This window comes from Etheostoma spectabile, chromosome 20, assembly GCF_008692095.1.
Source record: "Etheostoma spectabile isolate EspeVRDwgs_2016 chromosome 20, UIUC_Espe_1.0, whole genome shotgun sequence".
Classification (NCBI taxonomy): Eukaryota; Metazoa; Chordata; class Actinopteri; order Perciformes; family Percidae; genus Etheostoma; species Etheostoma spectabile.
Window position 1 is genome coordinate 5,435,663 of NC_045752.1, and position 15,673 is coordinate 5,451,335.

At 42.6% G+C, this 15,673-nt stretch overlaps 1 protein-coding gene across 4 annotated transcripts in view; it reads left to right on the forward strand.

Annotated features, from left to right (window-relative positions):
* The window catches only part of fermt2 (FERM domain containing kindlin 2), a 39,825-nt gene that overhangs the window by 9,566 nt on the left and 14,586 nt on the right, over positions 1-15,673 (forward strand). For 2 of the 4 annotated variants that reach the window (XM_032499586.1, XM_032499587.1), the window contains exons 3-5: positions 6,124-6,357; positions 11,771-11,899; positions 14,265-14,297. In XM_032499586.1, coding sequence (XP_032355477.1) covers positions 6,124-6,357; positions 11,771-11,899; positions 14,265-14,297 — 396 coding nt within the window. The remainder of the gene's footprint in view (positions 1-6,123; positions 6,358-11,770; positions 11,900-14,264; positions 14,298-15,673) is intronic. The other 2 variants (XM_032499589.1, XM_032499590.1) reach the window with 1 other exon arrangement.

Below are 15,673 nucleotides of genomic sequence, written 5' to 3' on the forward strand. Positions count from 1 at the left end.
CTGACTGTCAAACTGGATAATAAAAAGGTTCTGTGGCATTCATTGTTTGTCTTTGTTCATATTTCACAAATAATTTAACCGGAGCCAGACCAACAACAAATCACATCTCATCATATCACATCCGTACAGGGATAGTAGCATACAGTTGTTAAAACATAATAAAATACATGACACGCTGGTATCGGATCAGTTCTCTGTCTCGGGCGATCTGCAAGTTCAGGTATCAGAATCGCATCGGGAAGAAAAAAATGGTATTGGACCATCTCTAAGTACAACACTATTAAATCAATATCTGCCTCAATGTCCCCTGCCTCCTTTTAGGCCAGCCATAGCCTTAGAGGATCTCTCACTTTGGTAAGCTGTGTATCACTGACACATGGAACACACTCGATGAACCTTTTGTTTTTGTATTTCTCTGCAGCCTAAAATGCTTTAATGGCAGCACTAAGTGTCCCTTTGTCTAAATGCTTTGTCAGGTAAAGTTTGACAGCTTAAAAGGGTTGGGGCATGTTTTGCATATTTAATGCCTGTGATAAATGACCTGTTTGACTATTGGCAGAAAGCTGAGTTGTTATATAATAACTGACTGAAATGAGCTCAGCCAACCTCGTTCAACTCAGGTTGTCAATGGAAAGCTCTTGAGTTTTAATGGTATTGGTTAGTGAATACCAGAAGGACACAGCTGGAATAGATCAAAATATTGGTCAATGATTTCTCCTTTTATGGGTGTCAAGAGAAATTATATGTTGCTTGCATGACACAGACCGGATGGAACAGATGCATCGCAAATATGACTTCTGGATTTAGTTATGTTGATCATTCGTCACAAGTCCAGAAACAAGTTTGTCCGCTCACCTTCTGCCACTTCTGTCTCTGACGTACAGTGATATCTTCCTCTGTAATCCTGTGTGATTCTATCTTATGTTTGCCATACAGATAGTGTCATCATCTGTCTCTATCAAACTTGTTGTAGTCTGACTAAGCAAACGAGTACCTAAAGGCCAATATTCAGTCAATCGGATTTAGGGACAGTGCAGAAGATTTTCTTACTGTATCTTAGCTTGTCAATACTGACCTTCACCCTGCCTCAGCCACGTGGAATATATTTAGAAAGAGAGAGGCTTACATGTTGTAGAGGGGGATGTGTGTTCTCGTGCGTGCGAGAGAGAATAAGATTGACAAACCTGCAGCGCTGTGTCTTTGTTGTGTATGAAAACAAGTTGTCGCCTCGCACCATTGCCCCCACGGCGTCAGCCAAGAGTCACCAAGGAAACGGCATAACCAGCCTCACCCTGCTGTAATGTTTTAATCAGCTGATTGCTGACAATGACAAAGCCTAGCACTGCGTGGACATGGTTATCACTGATGGCTAACAGCTTGCCACTGACAGCTTATGAAAAACATTTTCAGGCAAGCTGTGCAAACACAGTGGAAAAAGTCCTAACCTGTACGCATGTCCGCTCTTAAAAAAGAAAAGACAAAGAGTAACTAGGAGTCATTGAGTGCACATACAACAACAACAACGATTTATTGTTTTTTATCCCAAAAGTCTAGACTGGTAAACCCTGTGAGTTGAGTTGAGTTGCATTGTACTATAGCCTGTGCCTCAACCCCCGGGTATATTGACAAATTGGTTCAACAGCGTGTATCGTCTGGCCCTGCACACGTGTATACACCGCGGAGAGCGGTTGTCTCGCTGACACCAAATGTCTCTGCCACATCCCCTTTATTCAGCACAGGCGGCCAACTTGTACAATGCTACCTCACTCCATTTAGCCAAAGACCTTAGCTTCTAAACTCTATCATTTAGCAAGCCGGTTTTCAATCTACAACCATAGGTAACGTCAACTTGTAATGAAACTACGCTTTGCGTTGTCTAGTTTATTCACTCTAAACCAGTTGATGGAAAAATGCTTCTAATTTTTGCATTCGCATTTTCTTTCTTGTGACATTTTAAAAGTAAGTCATTTTAAAAAATTCGCTTGACAGTTAGATGGAAATATGACTAGTATGTATTGTACTTAATTCTGCTTAACCATTTCTATGTTCTGATGTCTTAAACAGAACTGTCAAAATCACAAAGTATAATGTTTAGCAACAGTGGGAAACATGTCAACTGGCAAAATAACGTTTAAAATACTAAATCAGAAATCATCTTTTTTATTTTTGATGGAAAAAATAATTGAAGTAATGTTCCCAGAACCAAAACCCTGTTATGCATTCAGCTAAAGGTGTCTTCATGCGTGTTCGGAACAAGTGGATGCATACTGTTTGTCTTATGCATAAAAGCAGTTTTTCAATTTTATGCTTGCGATACATTCAATGCATGTGAAATTTAATTTGGACATTCCTCTTCCTCATGCTTGCTTGGTCTCTCATGTTATTGTGTCCCCACTAAGATCTCCCCCCGTGTCCTCTGCTCATCCTCCTCATCTCTCCTTTTCATGCCCTTTTCTGTGTTCCTTCATCCTCTCCTCTATTGTGTCCCCTCCCCCTCACAGTCAGACAGGCCTCCATAAACATAGCTGCCTCCTAATGTAAATACATACACTCTGACTAGGAGGAGAAGGATGGAAAGGGCAAAGAGAATTGATGAGGAGGAAAGGAAAGGAGAGACAATTCAGTTTCCTCTATTATTCCAATAAAAGTCCTGAAAATGGGTACATTTTTGCCTTCATGCAATACTGAAAGTACAGTTCCAGTGTGTGTGTGTGATCTTTGCGTTTTGCTTCTAAAGCAATAACAGCAGTATTTCTCGCTGTGGTTAGATATCTGGTGCACAAAGCAGAGGCAGTGGTCTTGTTTGAGAGCTGCAGTGGTGGTGGTGTTGAATGAAAAGAACTCAGTTTGACAGATTTTATGGATTAATTTAGCTTGTTAAAGCGCACACACGAACAAACACACAGCGGTAATGTAGTTAATGGATAGATAAGAACACCCTGCCTTCCACAAATCCCCAAACCAGCGTACACATACAATCTCTATATCATCTTTCACATCCTGCAGAGGTCATAAAACATGGTTTTCCCATTCTGTTTCCCCGCCCCTTGTCTTCCGAGCCCTCCTTGCGCGTACGCACACACACACACACACATATATATCACTCTACTGAGGGGCTGTGGGTCCACATTTAATGCACCCAATTACTTAGGCCCCGCTCCTCTGGCTGCAGCATTACGTCAGGCTTGGCAGGCTGTATTTTTAGCTTGGAGAGGCCATTGGCCCTCCCTCCCTCTCTATGGATTGAGTTACCACCTTGTTGCTGAAAGAACCCAATGGAGGCCTATGTGGGCCGCCCTCGTCCAATCCCAACACATCGAACTATTGCGTAATGACACAAGCAAGCAGAAGGACAGGCTATGTCCATGGTTTTGGCGGTGGGCGGGGGAAAAGGAAAGAGTGGAGCGGGGGCCATTGAGAGCATGTTGAGGGTAACTGGGACCAGCCAAGATGAATTCATGCCTTGCCACAGACTGTATGGGGGCCATGCATGCTGAGTATGAGGATGTTTCTATAGAACCTGGTCTGTGGTGGAGATCTGAGTGCCAAGCGTTAATGCTAGCTGTTCTGCATTGCCCCCAGACACCAGAAATTGCAAGGTTGTAAGAGGAAAAACTGTGAGCAGAGTTATGAAAATACATTCTGGTCTATTTTCAATTTTTCCTCTCTTTACTCCCTCTCATTAGTCTAGCCTGTAATAGCTGCAGTGCACTTAAGGGTGCAGTTTTTCTGATGAAAGCAATGAAGTTGCGTTCTGCACAGCTGAGGCATCAGAATGGAGCGATGACAGCTAGACCCCCATGCTGCAAGGGTTTAGTGTAACTCCCACAAGGTCTCTGAAAGAAAGGTTGGAATGTTTTCTCTCAAGTAACAAGTGTTGTTTATCCCCACAGTAAACGGTATACAACCTAACAGCTTGACAAACAACTCCTCCCGCAATCAATTCAGACAGTCCTGGGCCTTTGCAAGGCCCTCTGCATTGATATGCTCGTGGTCACTCTTCTTCTAAAACTTCCCTCCCATTCTTTATCACCAGTTTAATCTTTTCCTCATCCCAGTGTGCTTTGCTCACATCACAGCGGTCTTGTTTCCTGGTTCTAAGCAGCCAATCTCACCCTCTAATCCCATTCATTCAGTTAGTAGACGGGATCAGCATCAGAGTGTCAACAAAGTACAAGGATGCCCCTATGTAAAGTTAAGGTCAGGGAAAATAATAGCGCATGTAAACACAGAGAGCCACTCGAAGGTTTAGGTTACCATGGCACCAATCGGTTTGACTGATGGAGGAGGTCAACATAAGGCAACATTCAAGAGTGTTCCCCTGTCTTTAAACATTGTTATCATATTCCTTTCAGAATGAGCAGAAGCAATGTGCATCAGTCAGTGTTGGATTATGGTAACGGCTGTCGCCTTGTATCAGAAAGTAGTTATGGTCTATTAGCTGTGTCGTTCCTCATGTAATACATAGATGTAATATGTTGATGCTACATGTAGATCATGCACAACCAGCTTTGAATACAAAGTAGATGTGTTTCTTAGAGGCTCTTGCCTGTTTTTAACCACAGGAATGTTCAGCATTAATTCACACTAAATAAGCCTACAGGGAATTGTGGACTTGAAGCATGGATATTTTGCTTAATTCATCATTCACACATCAGTAAGATACGCTTCAAAAAATTAATTTCTCTTAGTCAATCAAAAGATAATCCTGTAATCGTTTAAGTCATATAGCAAGAAACAGTGCCACAAAATTAGCTGATTTAGGCCTCTTAAAATTGAGGATGTGCTGCTGTTTTTATTTTTTTTTATCTGCAACTTTAAATTAAATATTTTCAGGTTTTGTATTGTTGATAAAATAAGTAGTTTAAGAATATAATGTAAGTCCTCTAAACTTGTGATGGGTGTATTTCACTATTTTTATTTTTATTTTTGAATTTTAAACGATCAGTCAATCAGTTGCAGCACTACAGTAAAGTACTAAGGTAGTTGACATAACATTTGGAATATTTATGATGCTGCTTTAGATGACTCACTTTTATCCTGTATAAGTATATGCCTTTTAAATAGTCTTGCTGACGCAACAGTATACAAGTTGAAGCAGTTCAGTTTGACCGCTTTGATTAAAGGATGACTGAGCAAGCCGACGTCGGTGTCTGGATTCAGTGACTGGGAGGAGAGGGAGTCCCAGGGTGAGATAGAGGATAGGCTGGAGAAGCGATGAATGGGTATGTGGGTGGAGGAAATGAGACACCGCTTTGGGAAGTGCGTTACTGGACTAATGCCGAGGTCATGACATCACTTCTTGGGGGGGGGGGGGACATCTGAAAGTATAATAGGCTAAAAACTAAAGGTGTATTCACTCCATCTCAACTATCATAGACAGCAAAGGCCTTCACACTTGAGCATAAAGTAACATATGGACAGTATGGGTTTTCATAATCAGATGGATATTTTTCGCACTCTTAAAAAGTAAAATTAAGCAAGTATTTGAGCTAGTTAACCTGCTATTCATTTTGACCTGATTAATATACTTATATATTATGTGAATGTATCCCATTTAGGCAATACATAGATACAATTGATAGATTGAGTGTGTGAGATGCTGCCTTTTCCACTTTTACCTTCACTTTGAAGCGATTGGCAGCTCAAACACAACTTGAGCCCATACGTATAGAAACCAGAGCAAGGTGATCTGTAGAAAAAGCTTTTTTGAGTTCTCTTAAATCCCTGCGGTTTTCACCATCCCCTTGAAGTCAGACACACACCATCAGACCACAGGTCCCTCCCCATTGTTTCTGAGCTCCTGCAGAGCGAAAGCCTGGGAGCTACATGGGTTTTGGGTGGCTTGTGTCTGCTATAGAGGGATCACAGTGTGACCTTTGAACAAAGAGGGAGGTATGAACCTGATATCTCCACAGCGTCACACAAACAGACTCGTCTTTCACACACTCAGTCGTCTCATTTCTCCCATTTTGAGTTAAACACCCATGCAAACCTTTTCTGTGATTTAATAGTTTTACCTTGCTGTCAATAGATATGAAATGGCTGATGCTGTGTTCTCTTTTGCACCTTTGTAGTAATTTCTAAAACTTATCAACTCTTCTCTTTTTTTTGCATCCGTAGATGTAAAGAAGGACTGGTCCGACCATGCTTTGTGGTGGGAGAAGAAGAAAACATGGCTGTTGAAAACCCATTGGACGCTGGACAAGTACGGCATCCAAGCTGACGCCAGGCTGCTTTTCACGCCACAGCACAAGCTGCTGCGCCTCCAGCTGCCCAACATGAAGCACATGAAGGTTAAGGTCAACTTCTCGGACCGCGTTTTCAAGGCTGTGTCCGACATCTGCAAAACCTTCAGTAAGTGGAAAGTCCATAATTTCATTGGAGATGTGGAAAACAGTCATGAAGCAAATGTGAAATGAGGTGTGACTCATTGGCAAGGAGTTATGGGAATGAGTGTAGAACAGTGGTCCTGTCTACTTGGACCTATTTCAGGTGCCCAAAAACATCTCCCTGTAAGACTATTTTTGGAAAGGTTCTGGAAATGTTCATAATGAAACCTAACTAATCATGCTCTTCCTCTCACTTTGTTTTTAAATCCCTTGCAATGTGGTTGTGTTTATTAAACATACTCTAGGTTCTGCATGCTGGAGTCATGTCTCCTGACTGGCAGTCCACTGTTTGCTCTGCAGTGCTGTCCTTGGAACCTGGGCTCCATCCGTCTCACAATAATGTTTAGTAAACAGAGATTATCAATCTGTCTCAGGCTTACAACACAGGCACACACCAGAGTACATATACGGGTATGTGTAAATAACTTGTACTCTTGCTCACCATCTTGCTTACCATCTCTCCTACTAATATCATGTCCAAATTTAACTGTCCCCGATCGTGTAAGTGGTACCCAAGGGCCACACACACACACACACACACACACACACACACACACACACACACACACACACACACCACACACCACAACTCACACACACATATCATGATCTACCATCACTGGCACTACAATGTCCCGTCAGAGACGTGTCAGAGGTCATACATTGGACCCCAGGGACCCCTGACCTGCTAACGCACATTTTTCCTCAGCTCAAACCGCTCCCCTGCCTTATTAGTCACTGTCTCCAGTAGAGTTTGCAGAACCCCCACCAATATAAATGCTTCCATTAGGCCGGGTCAGAGCACACCTGTTGTATCTTTGTCACTGGACTGTGTTCAGTGGCTCCAGTGGCAGCTCTCCTGTTTTTATTGGCCTCTGCAGGTAGCACTCAGCCTTGTTTTTAATTTGGCAGGAAAGGAGCTTTTTATTTTTTTGAAAGGCTACGAGGTCAGAAGATGCCGTTCTTTAAAATGAAAAGAACAAATAGCCCATTTTATTTAGTGTAAATACACAAAGAGGCTGTTTTTGAAAGATGAGATAAACAGGCCAGTAGCCTTTCAGGCCTAGTTAGGAATGTGTCTGCTACTTCTGTAATAAATCTATTTCAGCTTCATAGAATTCAGGACAAACTGCTTTTGGCTGACATGGGACGTGCCAGTATGTCACAAGATGTTGTACGGAGGTTGTAAAGGGCCACTGTGTGTGACGTGACTTCTACTTTTGTATTTGTGAGACATCATTGCTTGCAAAAAGCAGAACTCCTGCTAACAGGCAGTTGGAAAGTTCTGATCTGGTAACTGTGAGTATGACAGCTGACTGAGCTGAATTACAACTTTTGAGTTTTACAATTTCCTGTGCAAATTTTCTGCTGACTCACAGCATAGTGAATCAGATGGGACACAAAGAGAAGAGGCCGGTCCAACTAGCCTTTGCTCCCGACAGCCGAAACGCAGTGACAGAGATACTGGAAGATAGATAGTCGTGATTGTTTTGTTTTCAGTGATGTGCATCTTTGGCCCCAGTTCCCTTTCCCATACTAATTTATTTGGAATTTTTTATGTTGTTGCTGTGGCGTGTCCGGTCAGATGGTCACACAGAAGCTATTTCCTGTTGCAAAAAAATCCTTTTTGAACTATACAGTGTACGGAATAAAACTATCAAGTGAGTGGGGATCAAAACAGCCATGCACTACACAAGTGGACTGAGCTCAGGACTTTTTTTTACCTTTTCTATTTTGTCTGCTACTCAGTCTCTTTAGCACAACTCAGACACTGGCATCCAATACAGTGGAAAAGCATAGAAAATCACCGTAACATTCCAAGTTCAAAGTATAAAACCAATTATCACTGCTGCACTTCTCCTATGTCCATGGCAGCTGTGTCCTGCCACAGACACAGTCCATCTGGGCTGGCTGGGAACCGAGAGGACTCAGCAAAAGGCTGATGTACTAAAATACATGAAAATCACTCAAAAGCACTCCTGTTTTGACCTCTGATTTCATTTGGCAGCTTTTACATCCTGTGCTGCAGTGCTTACTTGAGATTGAAGCAAAAGCATCAGGGATTTTCCACTTTTAGTTGCAAGACAACATTTTTGAACTCTGTTAACAATTCTGAGAATTCTCTGAACCCAAGTTTGTGTGCTTTTTGAAGTCTTGGAATGTCTCAGAATTGTTTTTTGTTATGGTGTAGTACACCTTCGATCTCTGACAGGATTCTGTTTTACTCTTCCTGCGAGGCAGTACACAAAATGTACTCTTACCAACTGACTAAGACAGGAACATGGGACAAAAATGAGTCTGCTTCTCTCAGCAAACCACATCTTCAGGGTAACAAGATTCAGGCTGCTCCACTTAAGCACTGTGTGTTTTTTTTTTTAAGTAAGCACTCCTTTGTTACCACGTGTGGAAAAACCAAGACATGATGGCGTTCTCTGGAATATGGAAGGGGCAGCAGCAATACTGTAAATATATGTATTTGTCAGCACTAAATTTTAACTAGGAGTCAAAAAATGACGAGAGATTTGGATGACCAGCCAGGACAGCAATGAGACCGCGAATGTCAATATCACGGGATATAAAGAACACAGGAGGATGAGTTTGAAGAAAGAGGTTGACATTTGAGAAGGCATGTGGCATGTGTTTGGTCTTTGTCCACCTGAGAGCTTTTTAAAATTGTGCCAGACTGTTGCTCATCATTAAGGCCCACAGGATTTATTGCACATCAACCTATGGTCTGGTTGACTGGCCCAAGTGAGCTGGCCACTGTTGTCATAACACAGGAGGAGTATGGTTTGGCTTAAGCTCCAACCCTTATGTTAAAATGCATTATTATGCTTTTTGAGGGACTTTTTAGCACCTTTTTTACCTTGCCCTGTCTGATACATACAGAGAACCACTTACACTATCTAACTTCACTGTACTTGTCAATAGCTGAATTCTAAAAAATATAAAATATGCACACCATGTACAATCCTATTATCAGGTTACCGGACTGTATGCGACTTCACCCCTTGTTTTATTTAGTCTTCCATGGAACAAACGCTTGATTTATTGCTCTTGAGTATTGATCAGTCAGCCTTGCAGCCCGATGAGCACCTCTTCATAACATTAAAAAGTATGCAGGGGGGAAAACAGAAGGGGAAATCACTCCTCTTTAATTCATTTTGTCCATGTAGGGTCTCAAACTGTTTGAACGGTTAACCGCTGTAAAATTAGACTGTGACGGTGTTTGTGATTCTTCTGCGGCTGGCCTTACTCACTGCAGTGAATCATGTGTTCCAAGGAGTAGATCTTGCAAGCTGTAGATCTTGCACCAGGTGGCTCTAAGTCAACCCTACTCCTCTGGCTCCAGTCCTGGTTACTGTCACATGTCTGCAGGAGAGAATATTGGGGTCTTATGGTCTAAGGTGTCATTTCCGCTAATGGAAATCAACCAAGCTTTTGTAAGCACACTAACCGTCACTCACCATTCCTCCTAAATATGCGGTGAGTGTAGGAGCAGTCTTTTCCACCAGGTTATAATACTTCAATTATCACTGTAAACATACGATTCAACGCTCAACTGAGTATGTCAGCAGAAATTGACTGAAATGCTTACCTGTCTGAAAAATACTAGTGGAGCAGGGTTTTTTTTTTTTTCTTAATTTGTTTATCTTTATCTCTACATTTCTGATGTATTTATACTTTAGCTGACATTAATCTCCATTGTATTGATTACACCTCTACTCCCTTTATGGGAATGATGAAAAAACACATTTCATTGAGAATCTTTTACACCACCCACCAATTCCCCCCCCCCCCCCCCCCCCCCCTTTTCCAAGGCAATTCAGTAGAGGCACCTAAAATATTACTTTTACAGGAATGGTTTTTCTCCTCTGATAATGGATCCTAAACCACACTTTAACTTTACACTTATTGTGTATTACATTGGTGTTGCTTCATAGCTATGTGTCTTGTAGATGAAATCATAAAATGAATACTAACCGTGACATTGGAGTAAAATGCCACATGCTCCTGCATTGCCTCAGCAAGAGACACGTACCCACGTACACACAGTTTGATACACACGCTGTGTGTATTGGCCTACTCACACAGCTCAGTGGGGCTCATGCTCGGCAGCACGCCTGCAACTCACATGGCTGTATAAGGGCACAGGGACTGCGCTTCCCCACTGCAGCAGAGCGAGAACGAAGGAGGAGGGAGGCAGAGAGAGAGAGGGTGAGCTCCCATCTGGTAGTTCTTAAAACTCCTGGAATGCTTTTGCTTTAGTTACACAAACCAAACAAGCTTTCTCCCCAAGCCAAGACATTCTCTCTCTCTCTCTCTCTCTCTCTCTCTCTCTCTCTCTCTCTCTCTCTCTCTCTCTCTCCCCCTCTCTCCCCCTCTCTCCCTCTCTTACTGCTCGTGCTTTCCTCAACACCCTCGGCAACCTCTTCAATCAGTCTGCAACACCTTTCCAAAACTTCATATTTAAAAAAATATATTTTAAGATTTATTTAAGTGGATGCGAGAAGATGAACTTTTTTTTTTCCAACCGTCCTGCAAAAAATAAAATCGAAATAATAAGGCTCTCAAATATCTCGTTTAATTTATTTATATGGAATCTTTGGAAAACCGTATCCAGCTGATGATCCAGATGTGCTTGCTTCAAGACTAGCACCATCTATTCTAGTCCTGACACATTCTGGCTGTCTCACTACTTCTGTAGGACCATTCCAAGCCCATCTTAAAACATCATTGCTGCTGCTGAATGATGGATCCCTGGCCTCCAAGCGGGAGGGAGGGAAATGATGGCAGAGAAGCTGGGGGGAGAGGCTGCTCTGTTTCAGTCATTATATATTCAGTGTGTTGTCTTACTGTCTGATTGGGATCTTGCATACAGCTGACACATTGTTAGAAAGTGTTTTTTTCATTTTCATATTTCATTTATGGTTTCGCAATATCTTCAAGGGTACATTTTTGGTGTTTTTGTGAAAGATGTTATGTCCTTTTTCTCAACAGCAGCAACTGAAGAGTGTGAGGCAGGAGGGTAAGTAGGAGACAGAGGTTGTGTCTGCCCTGCCTCATTTGGGAATTACAGTTAAAGCAAGTTTTGTTGGGGCCCTGAGAAAAGGGATTTGCAATTTTCCACCACTCGTGTGCACAGCTGCCTACAAATCTCCTCAGTCGTCGTAATGTCACTGTATTCACCTACATTAAAGGTTCTACATAATGTCCGTGCGAGGAGTTATGTGGTTTATTTGAGGTCTCTAGTTGGAACAAGACAACTTGCTGTATGTTTTTAGTGACTTATTGGTGTCCTGGTTTGCTTGGCTTTGTTGTGAGGCACGGTTGTTTATGTGACATCAAATGAACTTTACTGCTCTCTCTCCCTCCAGATATCCGCCACCCAGAGGAGCTATCTCTACTGCGTAAGCCCCGTGATCCCAAGAAGAAAAAGAAAAAGTTGGAGGAGGCAGAGGAGGACGATCTGGAGCTGGAGGGTCCGCTGTTAACCCCTGGTTCAGGTGAGCCCATGAATAGTAACTCCGACTGTACATGGAGACGAAGCACGTAGGGCTCCAAAGCACTTCAAAAACATTTTAACTGAATGGAAAAGGGTTAGTAGGAAGGAATATTTCTTGAAAAAAAGATTCAAGTGTAAGTTTTGCATGTCATGTGTTTAACCGATGAGTCTGTGTATTCAGTTTTTAAGGTTCAAGTTTGTTTAGGTTCACGGTCTAATTTGAAGTAATTGTGTTTATTTCAGTGTGAAAAGTAATCTTGTTTCCCTCAAGCAGTGGGTTGAATAACAGGTTACACAAGCTGCTATGGAGCATCCATTGTTTTTTGAGTCTGTATCGCACTTGTGGTTCGAAAACCACTAAGATAACTCCAGATTGCTGCACCCTGCTTATAGTGACCAAATACGAATGTGTGAGTTTGAGGCCTGCATGGGATCCACAGCCTTGGCTCCCAATTCCTTGGCAGGGAGGATGAGGAATGGTTAAGATTCCACACATAGTTGGTCACGCTGCCATTTTAAACCCAAACCAGGCTACATGACTGCAGTCATACTGGCCGGTGGGAGAGCTACAACCATGTGAGCAGGGAGGAGCAGAACAAAACCGGCTGTGCTGCTGTCACAGAGTTAGCCAAAACTGCTAACACTATTAGACAGGGTGAATGGGACTCTTTGTGTGGTTTGAGTCTCCTCTGCCCGGCCTCTGGTCTGTCCGCTGGCTTCAACATGCGCATGTACACACTCATGTGAGTGGAAAGAAGGCTAATAATCCTTGTGAACTTAGTGGACCATCCCAAGAAAAAGTACTTCTCCTGACATGCTGATTTGATTATCTATCTCTTTGCCGATATATCGGGAAAAAAAACAACGATAAAAAGCCTTCCATTTTATGAACAGCACATGATGATTACACCCAAAGTTGCATCATTACATTTCAAGGGTGTGCTACGGTGACTGCGGTCATGAGTTGGTGCAGAGAAACAGTTTCAACAGTAATGTGCAGAATCTGTTTACAGTCACCACTCTTTTTGCATGTGAGCGCACACACACATCCTGCGTCCTCCCTATCAGATCACATGCTACAGTCAGTGAATTATATTTAATGGCCAAGTTGTAAGACGTTATTCTGTCCCTCGAGGGGAAGGGCTGGCCTCTTAGGTCAGGTCTCCTGATAGGAATCACAAGCTCTTGCAGCAAGGCAGCAATACAGGCAGACCCACAGCCTTCTTCTGGGCAGCCAACTGGTCTGCACACCACTGTGGAGCAGAAGGAGATGGGAGGCTCACTGCAGCTCACCATGGTCTACAATTGCTGAGTAAAGAAAATTATTTCAGAATTTCTCTAATCTGATTTAGTGCAGCAGCAATTGGTTGATTATTTTTGATGTTTTTCTCACATTGTACAGACTAATTGATTCATTGAGAAAATAATCGGCAGATTAATCGATTATGAAAATAACTGTTAGTTGCAGAACTGAACCATAGCTTCTCCAGTTTACCTTTTGCTTTAAAGGGCATTTTGCCTTTCCCTCAGCATCTTTTGAATCACTTGTCTGTAATTGACAATGCTGGTAAAACACACTAATAATAGGAAAATAGATTCCACATATAGTAACTCAGACACATGCAAAACAGAGTATGTGTACTGTACAGGTCCACATTGACCTCAAAAGCAAATTACATGATGGTGAACACTAAGGTTATAAGGAGTACATGACCAATTATTTCTACTTAAAGTTTGGCAATGCTTTTCCAAAACCTCTATCCTTAAATGCACATTTAGGAAACTTCATGTCCCCTCTTTGTCTGCCGTCACGTGTTGAGCGCCCCACAGAATTGGTCATTTTGGTAGGAAAACATGACTCCAACTTAGAGCCATGATGTTGTGCCAGTCCATGGAGTCCCTCTGGGCCCGCCACATCCTTACGTGCCTGGCGTATCTAATTATCTTTCCTGTCAGCGTGGATGACATGCCTCGGACAGCCAGCACTTTTAGTGTATATTTGTGCTGCAGTTTATACATGCATGACTGGGTCACATTGACCAACGCCTTGACTGGGTTTTCAATCAGTCATGCTGTGTTGATGGCTATAAATGGGTTGATGGAAACTACTGAACCTTACTAGTCATTCCTCTGCAAAGAGGGTAAAACTGAGTCATCCACTCTGAGGCTAACAGTTGGCAGTGCCCATGGAAATGCCACGAATCTCCCTGTTCTTGTATTTCTCTACTTTTGTCTCTTCTGTTTCCTCTTGTCCTTGTACAATTTTTTTAGTATCTTAAATCTGTCCACTCGATGTTATTTGTTCCCATTCCACTTCTTCCCTCCCCTCTTTCCTGTCTTTCCTTCTCTTACTCTTTTCATCCTAGCCTCTGAGGTAATATACATTGGACCTGTCAAAGGTAAGCTTTCTTCTTCCTCTGTCCTTTATCTTCAGCACTGCTTCCTCACCCTTGCCTTCCCTAGCCTCCCCCCCCCCGCCCCCACACAGCTGGAGTGTTGAGGTCACCTGACTGCCCCTCCAGAGAAAGTCAGCTGATTTGGGTGGTCACATAATAAAGGCTTTGCCTCTCATTAGAAATTAGCTCAAAGCTCACATTTTCTTAAAGCTACTCCAGGCCTGCTCACTGTGTCCGCTGACTCTATCACTTTTTAGCCCTTAAACGGTTTAGTACTGATTACTGAGGTGGTCTTAAGTAAATTATTAGTAGATGTTTTTGCTTTATGTTTTTAAAGAAGTTCAGAAATCAGAACAGTGATGATGCTTATTGGTCCATAATCCTACATACACACCACAACCAATAGCCCACACAGAAGCTTTGTGTAAAAATCAAAACAACACTACGACACTTTTTATTTATTGACAGTCTTCTCATGGTTTACATCTAGTCTTAACAATCCACGGTGGTCCAGCGCCATCCATTTAAGCCCTCTATGAATCCCCAGTGTGGGACCGTTAGGGAGTCAAGTCATGTTAATATTCTTTGTGCCTTTTCGCCTGCACGGATGAGTCAGTAAACAGGATGGAGGAGGCCTAGTTGTGTTTTTAATAGGCTGTCAGCTTTCACCTTTTACATGGTCTCTCTGGATATTTTGGATTCCCCAAGAAACCCTTTGGGAGATGGAAGTACTCTCCCTGACCTGATGCACTCAGCATTAGGGAAAATCCTTGAAATAACCACTGAATAACACCCTCCCCCACAAGGGATGTGTGGCCACAGCCTGCACCCTGTTCTCATGACCTCAGCTCGCAAACACACACGTACACGTGCACAAACACAAACCAAGCCCACGTCCTGATTTCAGAAGGGATTTAGTGGTTTAGCCAGTGTTGCTTCTTGACCTTGGCCTCACAGAGGGAAGAGGGAATGGGGGGTAAGGGGCCAAAAATACTACCACAACACCAGCTAACAGGAAATGCAAAGAGCTGCACGTAGGTGGCTTGCTTATTTTTGCAGTCAAAATTTAAAATAATTTAAGAACTAATGGAAAAACTAAAGCAACATTTAGAGCCCTCATTCGTTTATTAATTAGATCAAATATTATGTGGCAGGTTTTTTTCAATCTTCCATGTTTTTCTTTATAATCCATTTATCATCCCATATCTTTGGCCTCCCCCCTCTCCTCTCTGTGGCAAGGTTTGCAGTAGTTTGCTGTGTGCAGTGCATTCCTGCAGGTTTTTTGACTGTGAGTAAGTGGGTGACCCTGATCATGTTCTGCGTCATCTGCATGCTGATCCACATCAATCCCACCATCAGCAGGAGGACATAGTTGAAGC